The 14,248-nt window shown below is 37.6% G+C and overlaps 1 protein-coding gene across 3 annotated transcripts in view; it reads right to left on the reverse strand.

Moving 5' to 3' along the window:
• Csnk1a1 (casein kinase 1 alpha 1) overlaps window positions 1-14,248 on the reverse strand; it is a 36,329-nt gene that overhangs the window by 16,738 nt on the left and 5,343 nt on the right. For 2 of the 3 annotated variants that reach the window (XM_050158042.1, XM_050158040.1), the window contains exons 3-5: window positions 6,379-6,505; window positions 5,165-5,263; window positions 2,685-2,768 (exon numbers count right to left, since the gene is read on the reverse strand). In XM_050158042.1, coding sequence (XP_050013999.1) covers window positions 2,685-2,768; window positions 5,165-5,263; window positions 6,379-6,505 — 310 coding nt within the window. The remainder of the gene's footprint in view (window positions 1-2,684; window positions 2,769-5,164; window positions 5,264-6,378; window positions 6,506-14,248) is intronic. The other variant, XM_050158043.1, reaches the window with a different exon arrangement.

The raw sequence follows: 14,248 nt of genomic DNA on the forward strand, positions 1-14,248 counted from the left end.
TATATAATCTATATGGTAGCCAGGAAGGAAAAACAGCACATTTTTTCTAAGTAATTCAAATTTGATCTACAAAACTGAATTTTTAAAAAGGAAAACTTATTTTTTGATGAAAGGCAACAAAATTCATTCTTTTACCAATATATCTGAAACTTTAATTTTTATACAAAAAACCCTACTTGCCATACTATAATAAAATCCTATCATCATTATCAAGCTTGACATATCTGTGTGCAATGAGACTACTGTGTCTCTTCTAATTACACCCACATTTTATTATTTTTGTTAAACCACTATATTGGTCTCTTTTATCAATATAGAATCTGATGTTTTAGAAAACTGCTATGGTAATCTTTTAAAATTCATGTTACAAGTAAACAAATCATCTATTAATGTTAAGATCAGTGAGGCCTGGTGGCACATGCCTTTAATCCCAGCATTTGGGAGACAAAGGCAGCAGATCTCTTCTTTCAAGGCTAGCCTGGTCTACAAGGAAGGTTCCAGGCTAGCCAGGAATACATTAAAAAAAAAAAAAAGCCTGTTTCAACAAACAAAACAAACCCTGCTTCTGCCAGCTATTATGCCTATACTTTCATTTGGTTTACTATAAAAAAACAAATTACTAGTGATAAGTTAATATAGGTGGACAACAAAAGCCCTGTAACTCTAATATTAAACTCTCTAGCAATCAAGTTGTTTAGAAATACAGGAAAGTATTTTAATGCATTTAGCTCACACTGCACATTCCTCTTAATATGAAAACCAGTTATCAGTAAACAAGCACACAGTTCTGCAGAATAACACTGAAAACAGAAAAACAACAAAGAATATTAAGTGTGAAGGCACTGAAAACAATTCCTAGGTCATGGAATTGGATTACTCCCTTCAGTTCTTCAAAGAGAAGGGGAAGTGTGCTAATGTGGATATCTGGCAGCTGCTACTCAAAGCTAAATCTCCATTCACAACTCAATTAGTGGATTCTGTGTAAACAACCAAAGACTCAAGAAGCTCAGTACTCAAAAATGAGGGAACAGTATTAAAAAACAAAAGCAAAAAAATAAACAAAAAAAAAAAAAAACCCAAGCAAAATACTAACTCCTCAAATGCTCCAATCTTTAAACTACAGAAAGAAAAAGAACCAAACAAAGAAAGTCAGTGCCAGTTAAGCAGAAGGGTTGCATCTGCACAGACTCAGGCAATTTTCATGACTGGGACAAACTACCTTTCTGAGAACTTACATTATTTGCAACCTAACTAGCTTGTATAATATAAACAGAATAGTAAAGCATTTTAGATTATCAAGCTGTTATGCTACAAACTGTAAGCAAAATATACAGGTGAATGGGTAAAACTTGAGGCTATTAAGTTTTTAAAGTTTCTTCCTGTAATGACCAATTTAACTTATGCACTCGTACTTCACCAAGATTTAGCCATAGCAGTAAGCTCTTTTTGGAATTATTTTTAGAGAAGGTTTCAGTATGCCTGGGTTACCTGGAACTCCCTAGTCCTGGTCTTGAATTTGCTGTGATCCTCCTCCTCCTACCAAATTACAGGCAAGTGCCACCACACTCAATCCAATAGTTGGCATTTCTTTTCTGGGATAAGGTAACTCTTGAGTACTTGAAACCGTTTGTGCAGGAGGAGCTTGCCCCCTGGAGAGTACTGAAAACAACAAAATGCAAAACCAAAGCAGAGGCAGTGCAGAAAATAAATGAAAGGTAATTTAGGCGATTAAGCCAGATTGCTTATTTCTTCAATTTTGGTTATTTATGCCAATATTGTCTTCTTAAGGTACGCGGTATCAAATTATAGACTTGTGGGTTCCAGAAGCACCAAAATTCACATCCTAAAGTAAATGTTCCTTTATCTATAAAAACTCATTGGATCAAGCTTGGTGGCATACACCTTTAATTGGAGGCAGAGGTAGGATGACTCTGAGTTTGAGACCAACCTGATCTACTTATCAAGTTTCAGGCCAACATAGGGCTAGAGACCAGGCCTCATATAAAACCAAAAACAAATTCACATGGAGGGCACAGCTACAATTTCTAGAAAAGTAAAAGAAAATGTAACGTGATTAAATTACTGGGTGGTTTAGCCTGCCCAAATCTAAATCGGGTTATACATTCAGGTAGTTTGTTTTTTCCTTCAACTATCACTATTCTGTTATAAATACAATGTCTTCTAGTCTAGAGCGTATAATCCTCTTTAAGCAACCACTGAGAAATCCTAGATGTGAACTCTGACTTCTACTTACCTGAGGCTCTTAAGGAAGGAGAGGAAAGTACAGCAGTAGTCAATATAGCACATGAGACTTAACTGTGTAGTAAGCTCTCCAACTCCAAACACATTTTTAAAGCTAGTCTATCTTGTCTATTTTTAAAGTAAAGGTTCCAATACTAAACTAACAGCATCTCCTCCTATCAATGCTGTCGATCTAAAACAAAGACAATCTTATTTTCATTTAAGTTTTCTTCTCTAAGCTTTTTAAAGTTTTAAGCAAAAGCCACAAAAATATCTTAGTAATGTTACATGTTTGCCAAGTATGTCTGAATAATGCCAACATAAGAGGTGCTTGAGCAAGATCTATATTCTCCAGAATTAAATAAAAGTAATTAAAACGAAACAATAAGAAAGAAAAGCACATGACTTTGGGGTTGAGGTTGGAATAGGAGACAGTTTCAGACCTGGTTTAATCCTGAGAAAGATGGGTCCTGAGAAGGACTAACAGTCATGCTTCTTTTCCTCTTCCCCACTGGAGATTCTAAACACTGAACAGACAATAGAGGTGGCAGTGCATCAAACAGTATTGCGTACATTGCAACAATGGCCGGCGCAGACAGGCAACACCGAGGCATTAGAGAAAGAACAGGGTAGCCAAATGCCATCCTTCTTCCACCAAGCACTGTAGCTTCTCAGTTTCAAATAAAAATCATGAGCTCAAACAACATTGAATTCTAGAATACTTATGTTTTAATGCCACTGTGACTGTGTCACTGCCTGAAACAGGGAGAGCAATGGTGACATTTGGCGTTTTCATTTTTAAATAAAAAATGGGGAATTTGGATCTGCAATCTTTATCACAATCTGCCCTTCCCCCAAAAAAGAATGAATGGGGGGAAAATCTTCAGTAAGGAAGAGGTAGAAGGCATTTAGTCACCTTAAAATTTATTTTTAAAAGCATGCAGGGCCGATTACTGGACGAGATGAGCAAATTCACTAAGATTGGAGTGGCTACTCCTAAATATCAAATTCAGAACAATTTTCAAGTAAGAAATTTTAACTTCAAAAGCCAAACTCGGAAGCTGCTCCCACCCCATCAAGCCTGATCACCCGTGGGTATAAACTACTGGTACAAGCTGACTGAAGGAACCAGTCTTACACAATGGGCAATTTCAAACTACAGTACAGAAAACACCAAAAACAAAACAAAACCAAAAAAAAAAAAACAAAAAAACCAAAACCAAAAAAAAAAAACTACAGAAACAAAACACTGAAGTGTTCAAGAGAAACATTTATATTTGAATCTTATATAAAACACTTCACTTCTGTCCAATAATCTCTCTGAAAACAGCTCCAGATAAGCAGTGCCACAAAAAATCATTTGACTAACTGTACGGAGTACACAGATTCTAAAAAAGGAACATGGAATCCAAGACATGTATGTGATTAAGACAACTATTCATAAGGGGGGAGAGGAAGAGCGTGAAGTGTTACTACCTAGGCCACTGTTTAAAGTGAAGGCAAAAATCATGTATTTACTGCTCTGTCACTATGCAGAACAGGGACCACGGAGGGATAATGGGTGTTTAAGGGTAAGAAAACAGGAAGGAGAGGGCCGGGAAATGGCTAAAAGAAGAGTCAAACTAACAAAACTGTAGGAGAAAAATATAAGGCCAAATTTTTCTTCTAAACAATTACCAGGTTTTAGAATTATAACTAAGAACCTGGCTGCTTCAAAGAGAGAAGCCACATTTCTTTAAATGAAATCTGGGAATGCAAGACAAACTACATGGCTGTAAAACCCTTCAATATATTGAAGTTCAGTGAAAAATCTAATCTAAAACTTGGTCAGACCAACATTAATCTCACATTAACAAGCAACACCAGTTCTAATATAATGGCTCCAAGTTGGCATTCATACAGGCAAACAAAGGTAAACATTTACAGCTGGACCTAAAACACCACATTCCCTAACTGGTTAACAAATGGGAAGTTTCCTTCCAAAAAAACCACAAAAGAACAAAAAGAAAAAGAAAAGAAAAACAAAAACAAAAAAAGCCCCCTCCCTCCCCACAGTTGTCCTGAAGTTGAGAATTTCTGAGATCATCAGATTGGAACATGCTTCGTGCATTGCCAATGCTGCCTGTCTGCCCGAGCTCAACATTGAATGAATAAAGAAAGCAATTCACTCAATAAAACTAAGCATTGCAGACAAAAGTTCAATATCATTAGTTTCTAACTGCAATCATGCGTCACTACAACCTAATCACCCCGTATACAAAACCCATTGTCAGAAATCCCCAATAAGCACTCATTTAGCTATATGAATATTCAATCACTCGTCAGTATTTTCCTGTAACAGCATGGAGGGTGGAGAACTCACCCAACTGGGAACCCAATTAATAAAGTGTAAGCTACTTTTGAAGCAGGCTCAAAAGTTATTCTTTTAAATACTCCAATCCAAGGACTAAAGAATTCACAGTATCAACCATGCTCAGCCAGCAAGGATTAACGCCATAGTGACAGATGGGTCAGTGGTTGCCATACTGGCACAAGCACCATATATTACAAACCCACACTACTTTATAGAGTCTATAAAGTTAGAATCTGATTTATACCACTCAAAAAGGATTAAAGGTAAATGTTTTCACTATTTAAGTGAATGAAAACTAGATACAATTGTCCAAGTTAAGTACAGATGATTAAAGCCCTTGGAATTTCATATTTTCACATAAATAAGCTAACCTCAGTGGGCTAAGTTGGAGAGACTATATTTCAAGTCACTAAGTTAATAGAGTTAGCTGATTATCCTTCTAGCACAATCTCTTAAGCAGATTACAGCAAATACAATTACTATGGCTTTTTAAAGATTCAAAAATTTATCAAAATAATTTATATCAATATTTTACTCTTTGTTCTTTCATGCCAAGAGCAGTTAACTAACCTTATTACAGTGACGCCCAATACCCATTAGGAAGTTATCTGGTTTAATGTCTCTGTGTATAAAATTCTTTGTGTGCACATATTCAATCCTACTGATCATCTGAAAAAGAAAAGGGATAAAAACAGTTAAGTGACAAAAGCAGCAACTCAATTTCTCAAGTACTCCAGTCTTTCAATTAATGACAGCACTAGAAAAACAAAAAGAACAAAGCCCCTTATTTCAAGCATGCTGGCTACCAAGGCCTAAACTTTTGTAGTGTTTGATTTGTTCTGTTTTTAATGATTTAAAACGGGCTGCTGAATGTGGTGATACTCACCTTTAAGCCCAGCACTCAGGAGGTAAAGGCAAGTGGATCTCTATGGGTTCAAGACCAGCCTGTTCTACATAGTGAAAAAGAATAATTGCTATATTGCAAGCCTTATAGTCCTTAGCAATTTTTTGCTAATGATACCACAGAACCTCGATTAGGTATTTTCTTTCTCTTTTTGACTTTCAGTTCCTAGAAAGGATTATTCTATTTTTCTCAGTGGTAAACCTAGGGAGTTTTAAGCCAGGTTGGGCCACAAAACAAGGCAAACTTAGGCATTTCTAAAATGTCCTAGTGTTGCTTCATGCTTCAGACTTTTATTCAAGCATTAATTTGGCTAAAGCTTCATCTTTAGTTACTCTGGTACCTTATTTTAAAAAAACAAATAAAAAATTAAGCTCTTTGTTCATCTGAGTAGGATCTTATATAATACCCAGGATGGCCCTGAATCCAAAACCCCTCTTCAGTCTCCTGAATGCTGGGACTCTAAGAGTCTGTGCTACCACGTACAGTAAAAATACAGAATGCTGCAAGTAATAGTCTATTGCCTGAGGAACACATTTCTAAAGCACTCCTGAACAAATACCCTACACTACTGTAAGACAACAAACAATCCTTTTATATATTTTTTGTTTTGTTTTGTTTTTCGAGACAGGGTTTCTCTGTGGTTTTGGAGCCTGTCCTGGAACTAGCTCTTGTAGACCAGGCTGGTCTCGAACTCAGAGATCTGCCTGCCTCTGCCTCCCGAGTGCTGGGATTAAAGGCGTGCGCCACCACCGCCCAGCTCCTTTTATAATTTTTTAAGAGAAATAGTGACAAATGGGCTTACAACAATGTGGTCTGTGAAATACTGACCATTATACAAATAACTTTGCAGTTTTTTTTATTTCTGCCAAAGTTCACACACCTGGTCAGCTAACATAAGTACAGTCTTCATAGTGAACCTTCTTGAACAGAAATTGAAGAGATCTTCAAGGCTGGGCCCCAGAAGATCCATGACTAGCACGTTATAGTCTTTTTCTTGTCCATACCACCTAATAAAAACAAGAAATGGGAGAGTCAATGCAAAAACATTATCACTTAATACTTCTAAGATTACAACGTATTCCTTAGGCATGGAAGCACACACCTATAATCTCAGAGCTTGGGACATTAAGGGTTGCTAAATTTAAAGTTATAGTTAGCTAGGGAGATTCTGGCTCTAACAAGGAAATTTACATTTTTTTAAAAAGGGAACCTTTGCACTATTTACAAGACAAATCCAGTGGTTAAATATACTGCTCAAAGAGTAACAAGACCCTTTCCCTCCTGCACGGCCACTTCATAACTACTCTCACCATCATAGCAATTTTAAGCCATCTGCATCATGTCCTGACCTTGACTAACTTTGTAATGGAAGAACTGACTTCACCAGCTGTGCCACACCTCAGAAAGGCCTCTTGTCATGTCATTACCTCCCAACTCCCTCCACATAAAACTCCCCTTCAATTATTTGTCCTTCTTTGAAAAGGAATCATGTTTTGCTTAGTTTTATTTATCTGTTAGAGAAATTACTTTAACTATTTTATGTTATACAGTACACATATAAAAATTTTCCTCAATAACTCAAAATATTAACTTTTCTTGTGAGGACTAGAAATAATCACCATAATTTTTTTTACATTTTGATGTCTATAAAATTCTTCCCAAACAATATGAGGCCAACCTGGTTATATACAGCAAGTCTGTTTCCAGAACAACTAAAACTGGAGTAAATTACTTAAAAGCCTAACCTGGCTTAGTTTCTTTGTTAACACCAATAGAAGCTAAAGCCAAGAGGTTACCATATTTGGAAATATGTATTAAAAAAACTCAAAAGGAGAGAAAAGGCTTTAAAAAAAAAATCTGTGTTAAAGGTATAACATCAGAATGTTGGCCAAGCCTATAACCTTAGTGTTCAGGAGCCTGAGGCAAAGTTTAAGGTCAGCCTAAACTATAGGGTGAGTTTGAGAGCCTGTCTCAAAAGACCAAACATGAACATTAAATGCCAATCTCTAGAAAACTACTTAAGTGCTTTAATGCTATTTCTTCTCTACAATTTTGCTCTATTATGTTGTTCTACTGATAGCTGGTTTTTTTTTTTTTTTTTTTTTTTTTTTTTTTTTTTTNTTTTTTTTTTAACTATTTATTATGGATACAATATTCTGTTTACATATATGCCTGCAGGCTAGAAGAGGACACCAGACCTCATTACAGATGGTTGTGAGCCACCATGTGGTTGTTGAGAATCGAACTCGGGTCCTTTAGAAGAGCACGCAATGCTCTTAACCTCTGAGGCATCTCTCCAGCCCCCTGAAACTAGCTCTTGTAGACCAGGCTGGCCTCGAACTCAGAGTTCTGCCTCCCAAGTGCTGGGATTAAAGAAAGGCATGCACTACCACTGCCCGGCAATAGCATTGGTTTTAAAACATCAGTATTAACAAAAGAACATGAACATTTTCCAAGAAAATACAGTTTACTATACGCGTTTGTCCTGTTTTGGAGATAAGGTTTCTCTTGGTAGCCCTGGCTGTCCTTGAAGATCCACCTTCTGACTGAGATTAAAGGTGTGCACTACAGCTGCCCAGCTGGAATCTTTTCTTCCCTTTTTTTAAAAAAAAAAAGTTGCTTAACTAGTGGTCCAGAAACTCCATGCTATTATCCCTTTAATGCCATCCATCAGAACTGCAGGATTCCAAAAGTGACATTCAAGAGAAATATAGATAAAACCTCAAATCGGCTGGCTCTAACTTCTGACCTTTACTAACAAGAGTCCATATTCAGGTACCTTAGTTAATCTAAGTAAGAGAGCACTAAACATACAGTATACACTTGTATGAAAATGAGATCCAGCAGTGGCAGTTCTGTTAAGGGGCTAATTATTCCTGTCTAGATTTGAAGTTAACTCCACAGTAAAGAATTCACATCTGGTACTGTAAGCTTGGGTAAAAGTCTGTGGCTTGGGAAGGCACGGGCCCTACCTAGTGGGGAAGCTTCCACGTATATTGCTAACTGGAGACTCTGCCTATCTAATGCCTTCTAAATATTTTTGTTTATGTCCACTCACCAGCGCTGCTGTCAGCTGTGGTTAGAGGATTCTTTAGGCAGTAGATTATGTGCTTACTATAGAAACTTCTAACGGTCAAAGCGCTGAGATAACAGAACTTTTGAAAGGCAAGCCTTAACTGGGATTTCTATATCCTGCTCTGCATGGCTTGGGGAGCATTCCAAAAGAATGGGAGAGCTGGAGGAAAGGGTAGAAGGGCAGAGTGTTGTGGAACATTTTCTTCTGGGCCTAATGTGTCTACTGTACCCTCAAATTCTCATTAGTTGTGACTATCAGCATAAAGTCTGCACACCACTCAAGCTACTGAGGTTATTAATCTGACGTTTATAGTCGCTAACAAGACAATCAAGTAATATCTTCCATGATCATCTGTTTACTATGCAACACGAATGCCAAATAAGAAACACATGTTTAAGAAAGCAAAAATTTCAAGGATCCAAACTTTAGAAATAAGGTGATCATTAAAGCATAGTTAGAGAGTCTGGTGAAAGGACGAAAGATTACAGTAAACTAAGTAACCAGTGTGGTCGGTATACACACTGCTACCTCATTTTCTCCACAGGTTAATTCACTGAAAACCCATTTTATACTGGCTACTTTTCCCATTTTTGTTTCTTGGCTGGAATAATAGATTCTAACCATACTACTTAGTTTGTCAAAATGACAATGAGCCGGGCGGTGGTGGCGCACGCCTTTAATCCCAGCACTCGGGAGGCAGAGGCAGGTGGATCTCTGTGAGGAGTTCGAGACCAGCCTGGTCTACAAGAGCTAGTTCCAGGACAGGCTCCAAAACCAGAGAAACCCCGTCTCAAAAAAAACAAAAACAAAATGACAATGACTGAATTTTTTGCCAGTTTTTGTCATTACTTTAAATATTGCTAAGTGTTACTATGGGACAGAATGTAGACAACTGAACATCAAGAAAATTCAAGGGCTGGAGAGATGGCTCAGTGGTTAAGAGCATGGCCTGCTATGCCAGAGGTCCTGAGTTCAATTCCCAGCAACCACATGGTGGCTACAACCATCTGTAATGAGGTCTGGTGCCCTCTTCTGGCCTGTAGGCATATACACAGAATATTCTATACATAATAAATAAATATTTAAAAAAAATTCAAGCAAGTATTCAAAACAAAGCAAAAAAAATACACATCTTCATTGGGAAGTGGAAAATCTAGCAATCCTCTGCACCCCAATCAAAAGTGATTAATAATCACTTCCCTGGTGCTGTAGGTCAAACCCTGGGACTCCCAGAAGCCAAGCAAACACCCTACCTTGGATAATACTAAGCTTATTAATACTGAATTCTGGTCCCCTGAAAGAGCAACAAGTACTCTTGAGCTATCTCTCCAGTACCCGTGGTAAAGATCTGAGGAAAGTCTTACTTCACTGGATTTAAACAACTTTAACAGGGTTTATCCTTGAATCTTACTGTGCTAGCTAGTGTTTTTTGTTGTTGTTTTTGTTTATTTTACACAAGCTAGAGTCATATGGAAAAAGGAACCTCACTCTGTAAAATGTCCCCACTAGACTGGCTTGTGGGCAAGCCTGGGGCACAGTTTCTTAATGTAAGAAGGCCCAGTACAACCCAGCTGGTGGTCCTAGTTGCTATAAAGCAGCCTGAGCAAGACAGCGTTCCTCAATGGCCTCTGGCATCAGATTCTGCCTCTAAGTTCCTACCCTGACTTCCCTCAGCTGTGCTATGGAACTGCAAATAAAATAAACCCCTTCCTCCCTAAAGGGTTTACTGGTCGTGGTGCTATATAATAGAAATAGAAACCCCTAACTTATTACTGACCAATGAAAGTAGCTGAGGGCTTCCTGGTAGTCTTACACATTATCCTCTTAAGAAAACACTCGGTGCCCTTAGGTTCAATTTCAGTTTGAGATCTAGACACTGTTCTCTTTGTTTTCAGAGGAAGACAAACTTACTGGTACCACATGCCTGGCTCCTGACAAATGTTCAAAAAAAAAAAAAAAAACCTAAATTTTGAAGTGTGCCTATTTTAAACTCATTCGTACACAGTAAGCACTCATACAGGAAAAAGTTTTATTATCTATAACTTATTATAAATAAGCGATGTAAGCACGCTTATAAGTTCAAGTGTGTTATGTTAACCAAGACAGTTTCAATCACTAGAGATTGAATAGCAGTTAATAGTCATTTAACTGGAACACTGATTTCACTAAGTAGAACTTGGTGTCAGGAACAATTTAAATCCAGTGTCAACAGATCCCACACAAACAATCCAATCAATTAAATACTAAAAGGCATAAAAAGAACAGAAAAGAGAAGACTGGCATGGTAGCACACTCTTTTAAGTCCAATACCCTATACTACATGATCCTTGTTCTCAGTGAATGTGAAGAACATAAAATGGAGAGACATTCATATAAAAGCATGCACTCCACTCCAGGTTCTTCCTACACTTTTACCAAGTACAATGTATGAGACACTTGTAATATAACTACTCAACTTTTTCAATTTCATATAAGAGCTGACAAGACACCATCTTAGAAGTTCTCCTGTAAACTTTTTTCTTCTACATTTAAATACAACACAAACATGGGGCTAATTTATACTACCTCTACTTCATCCACTGTTGACATTTTCTTAAAGAAAAAAAAAAAACAGGTAGCGATGGCGCACACCTTTAATCTCAGCACTGGGAAGCAGAGGCAGCTGTGAGTTTGAGACCAGTGTGGGCCCCGTCTCCAAAAACAAAAACAATAAAAGCAGGCACTATACTAATACTGAAAGCAGCAAACACTCTTCGTGTTAGCCTAGAAAATTAAAATGCCCAACACAGTAGTAAAACCTTGTGATTAAGTTAAAGAACCTTTAAATTTTAAAGACAAGGTCTTACTACATATGGCCTGGAGTTCTGGTATGACATGTGCGTGCCACCACACCTGGCTCTAGAAAACTAAATTTCAGTGAGACAATGGATTCTTTCTAACTGTATTCAAAGCAAAAAGAGCACAGCTACATTTTACTTTGTAAATAAGTCAGCAATTAGCTTTCGTCCTGTCTTAGTCTAATACGTATTGGAACTGAAGACCATTAAGAAACTCAAGAACTTAACTCTACACACATCAAATACTTCTAAGATTTATTTCTACAGCTGGATTAAAAAGTTAACACATACAATGAAGCCAGAGTAAGTACCGTTATAGTCACAAACCATGCTAAGAACCTAGTTCTTTCCCTCACAGCATTGGAGGAATGCACAACAGTGTTTGTGTTTTTACATGTTTTAGATACTTTCCCCCACCAAGCCCCTCCAAACGATTTGGTTGCATGAGGTTACAGTGTAGTTTCTAGCACTTCACTGCCTAATACTACATCTTGTGAACACATAATTTAAAGAATCCATTGATTTTGTGAGACGGGGTTTCTCTGTGTAGCTGTTTGTCCTGGAACTGGTTCTGAGGATCAGGCTAGCCTCAAACCCAGAGATCCACCTGCCACAGCCTCTCAGGTGCTGAGATTAAAGGAATGAGCCATTACAAGAGACTCACTGAGAGATACAGGTCTAGAAAACATGGGGATAAATTAGCTGAGCAGAGAGGCAGCAGCTATTAAAACCCTACATAGTATAGTAGGGTTGTTCCTGTATTTTGATACCAGAATCACCCTAGAAGGCCTTAAATATCTGTCATATACCAGGTGTTATTTTCATATGAAACTCCCAACTTACAGGATTGTTATAATAATTAAAAGAGATGAGTATATAATGCCTGGATACTGTCTGACTCTTGTTCTTCCTTTTATTTACTTCTCCATTATGTTCATGGATGTAGTGAGTGCTAGGGACCACAGAGGAGGGGTTGCACTCCCTGGAGCTTAGAGTGAGTTATCAGCCATCAAACATGTGCTGGGAATATAATTCAAATTTTTTTTACAAAAGTCAGTCTTAACTAATCAGCAATTGGGGGGGGGGGCTTTCATATAGCTCAGGTTGTCTTTGAACCTCCTGTCCCAACCTTCCAAGTATTTAAATTACAAGCATGTGCTACCATGCCTGGTTCTTTTAACTTCTTGCACATAAAAGGAAAAATATGTAGCCACACTGAAGTTTATCAACTATTCCCTTATTTCTTTTCTTTTAAATATTTATTTATTATGTATACAACATTCCTTCCATGTGTGCCTACAGGCCAGAAGAGGGCACCAGATCTCATTATAGATGGCTGCGAGCCACTGTGATTGTTGGGAACTGAACTCAAGACCTCTGGAAGAGCAGCCAGTAAGTGCTCTTAACCACTGAGCCATCTCTCCAGCACCATATTCCCTATTTCAACAGTGCTTATCAATGCTATAAATAAAAAGGAATTACACCTCAAAACAAATCACTGTACGGTAGACATCAAAGGTGGAAAGCAGTATCTTTTATCATAATCCTATCAACTTATATAAAGCATTTAAAAGCTGGAACCCATTTGGAAGCCAGGAGTGGCCATGGCCTTTCAAGTTAGCTGCCAGGGAGAAGCCAGGTTTTGCCAGCCAGGACTACATGAAATTCTGTATCAAAAACAAGATAAAACTATTTGGTCTAACAAAATCTTTTATCTGAAAAGCAGCTAACATTAAAAATTGTGGAGTTCTAGGTTCAGATACAGTTTGGTTTTTGCCTTTTCCATTTTCTTTAGAAACACTCTTCAACCAATCCTTCACGTACAGTACTTTCAAGGTCCTTATTAAAACAGCCACAACAAAAATTTAGAAACAAATCTAAAATTTGTTGCATGCCATTAATTCCAGCACTTGGGAGGCAGAGGCAGACAGATCTCTTGAGTTTGTGGCCAGCCTGGTCTACAAAGCGAGTTCCAAGGCAGCCAAGGGCTACACAGAAAAACCTTAAAAATCAGCCACCATACATCTCATTCACTAGTCATAAGACTAGGGAATGGCGATATTCTGGGTCCTCCATGGGAAAAAACAAGCTAGAGATGTCAACCAGCAGCTGTCCCAACTATATCAACTATGCTGTTAGGTAACTTCTACAGGGTATCTACCAACCCGAAGGCTGTGCTATTACTTTGTTTTGAACAGTCTTTCATTAAATTTAGAAGAAATGACACACAACTACCACAAAAAACATTGTCACAAATGAAGTAATATGCATGTTAATTCTTTCATCTCAGTAAAAACATACATTTGTCAAAACTAATCCAGCTACACATTAGCATTTGGACATTTCACTATATAAATTATACCTAAGATTTCAAAAATTCCGTTAAACCACAAATCAGTTTACAACTAGCTAACACTGGCCACTGAGGTTGCATTATAAACAAAACAGTAAGCAGGGAACATCACTTTAAGTATACATTCATTCACTGAAAACTATGAAAACATATTCATGTACCCTACTTAATATCCCATTTTAAAGATTCAATTAGTAGGCAGCGTGGGGGAACACCTTTAATCCCACCACTCAGAGGCAGGATATAAAGTGATTTCCACACCAGACAGTTACATGGTGAGTCTCAAAGATTCAATTCATTTTAGTTACAACAAATTCTAGATTTCTTTTTTTTTTCTTTCCAGACAGGTCTGCTATGTTACCCAGGCTGGCCTCAGATAATGTTCAAGTGCTTAGATTATTGGTATGAGCCACCAAGTCTAGTTATACTGTTCTTTGGGATGTTTGTACTTAATTAAATTTAGTCTCCCATATGTTAAGCATAT

This window comes from Alexandromys fortis, unplaced genomic scaffold, assembly GCF_014885135.2.
Source record: "Alexandromys fortis isolate MF-2015 unplaced genomic scaffold, M_Fortis_MF-2015_v1.1 scaffold_94, whole genome shotgun sequence".
Taxonomy (NCBI): Eukaryota; Metazoa; Chordata; class Mammalia; order Rodentia; family Cricetidae; genus Alexandromys; species Alexandromys fortis.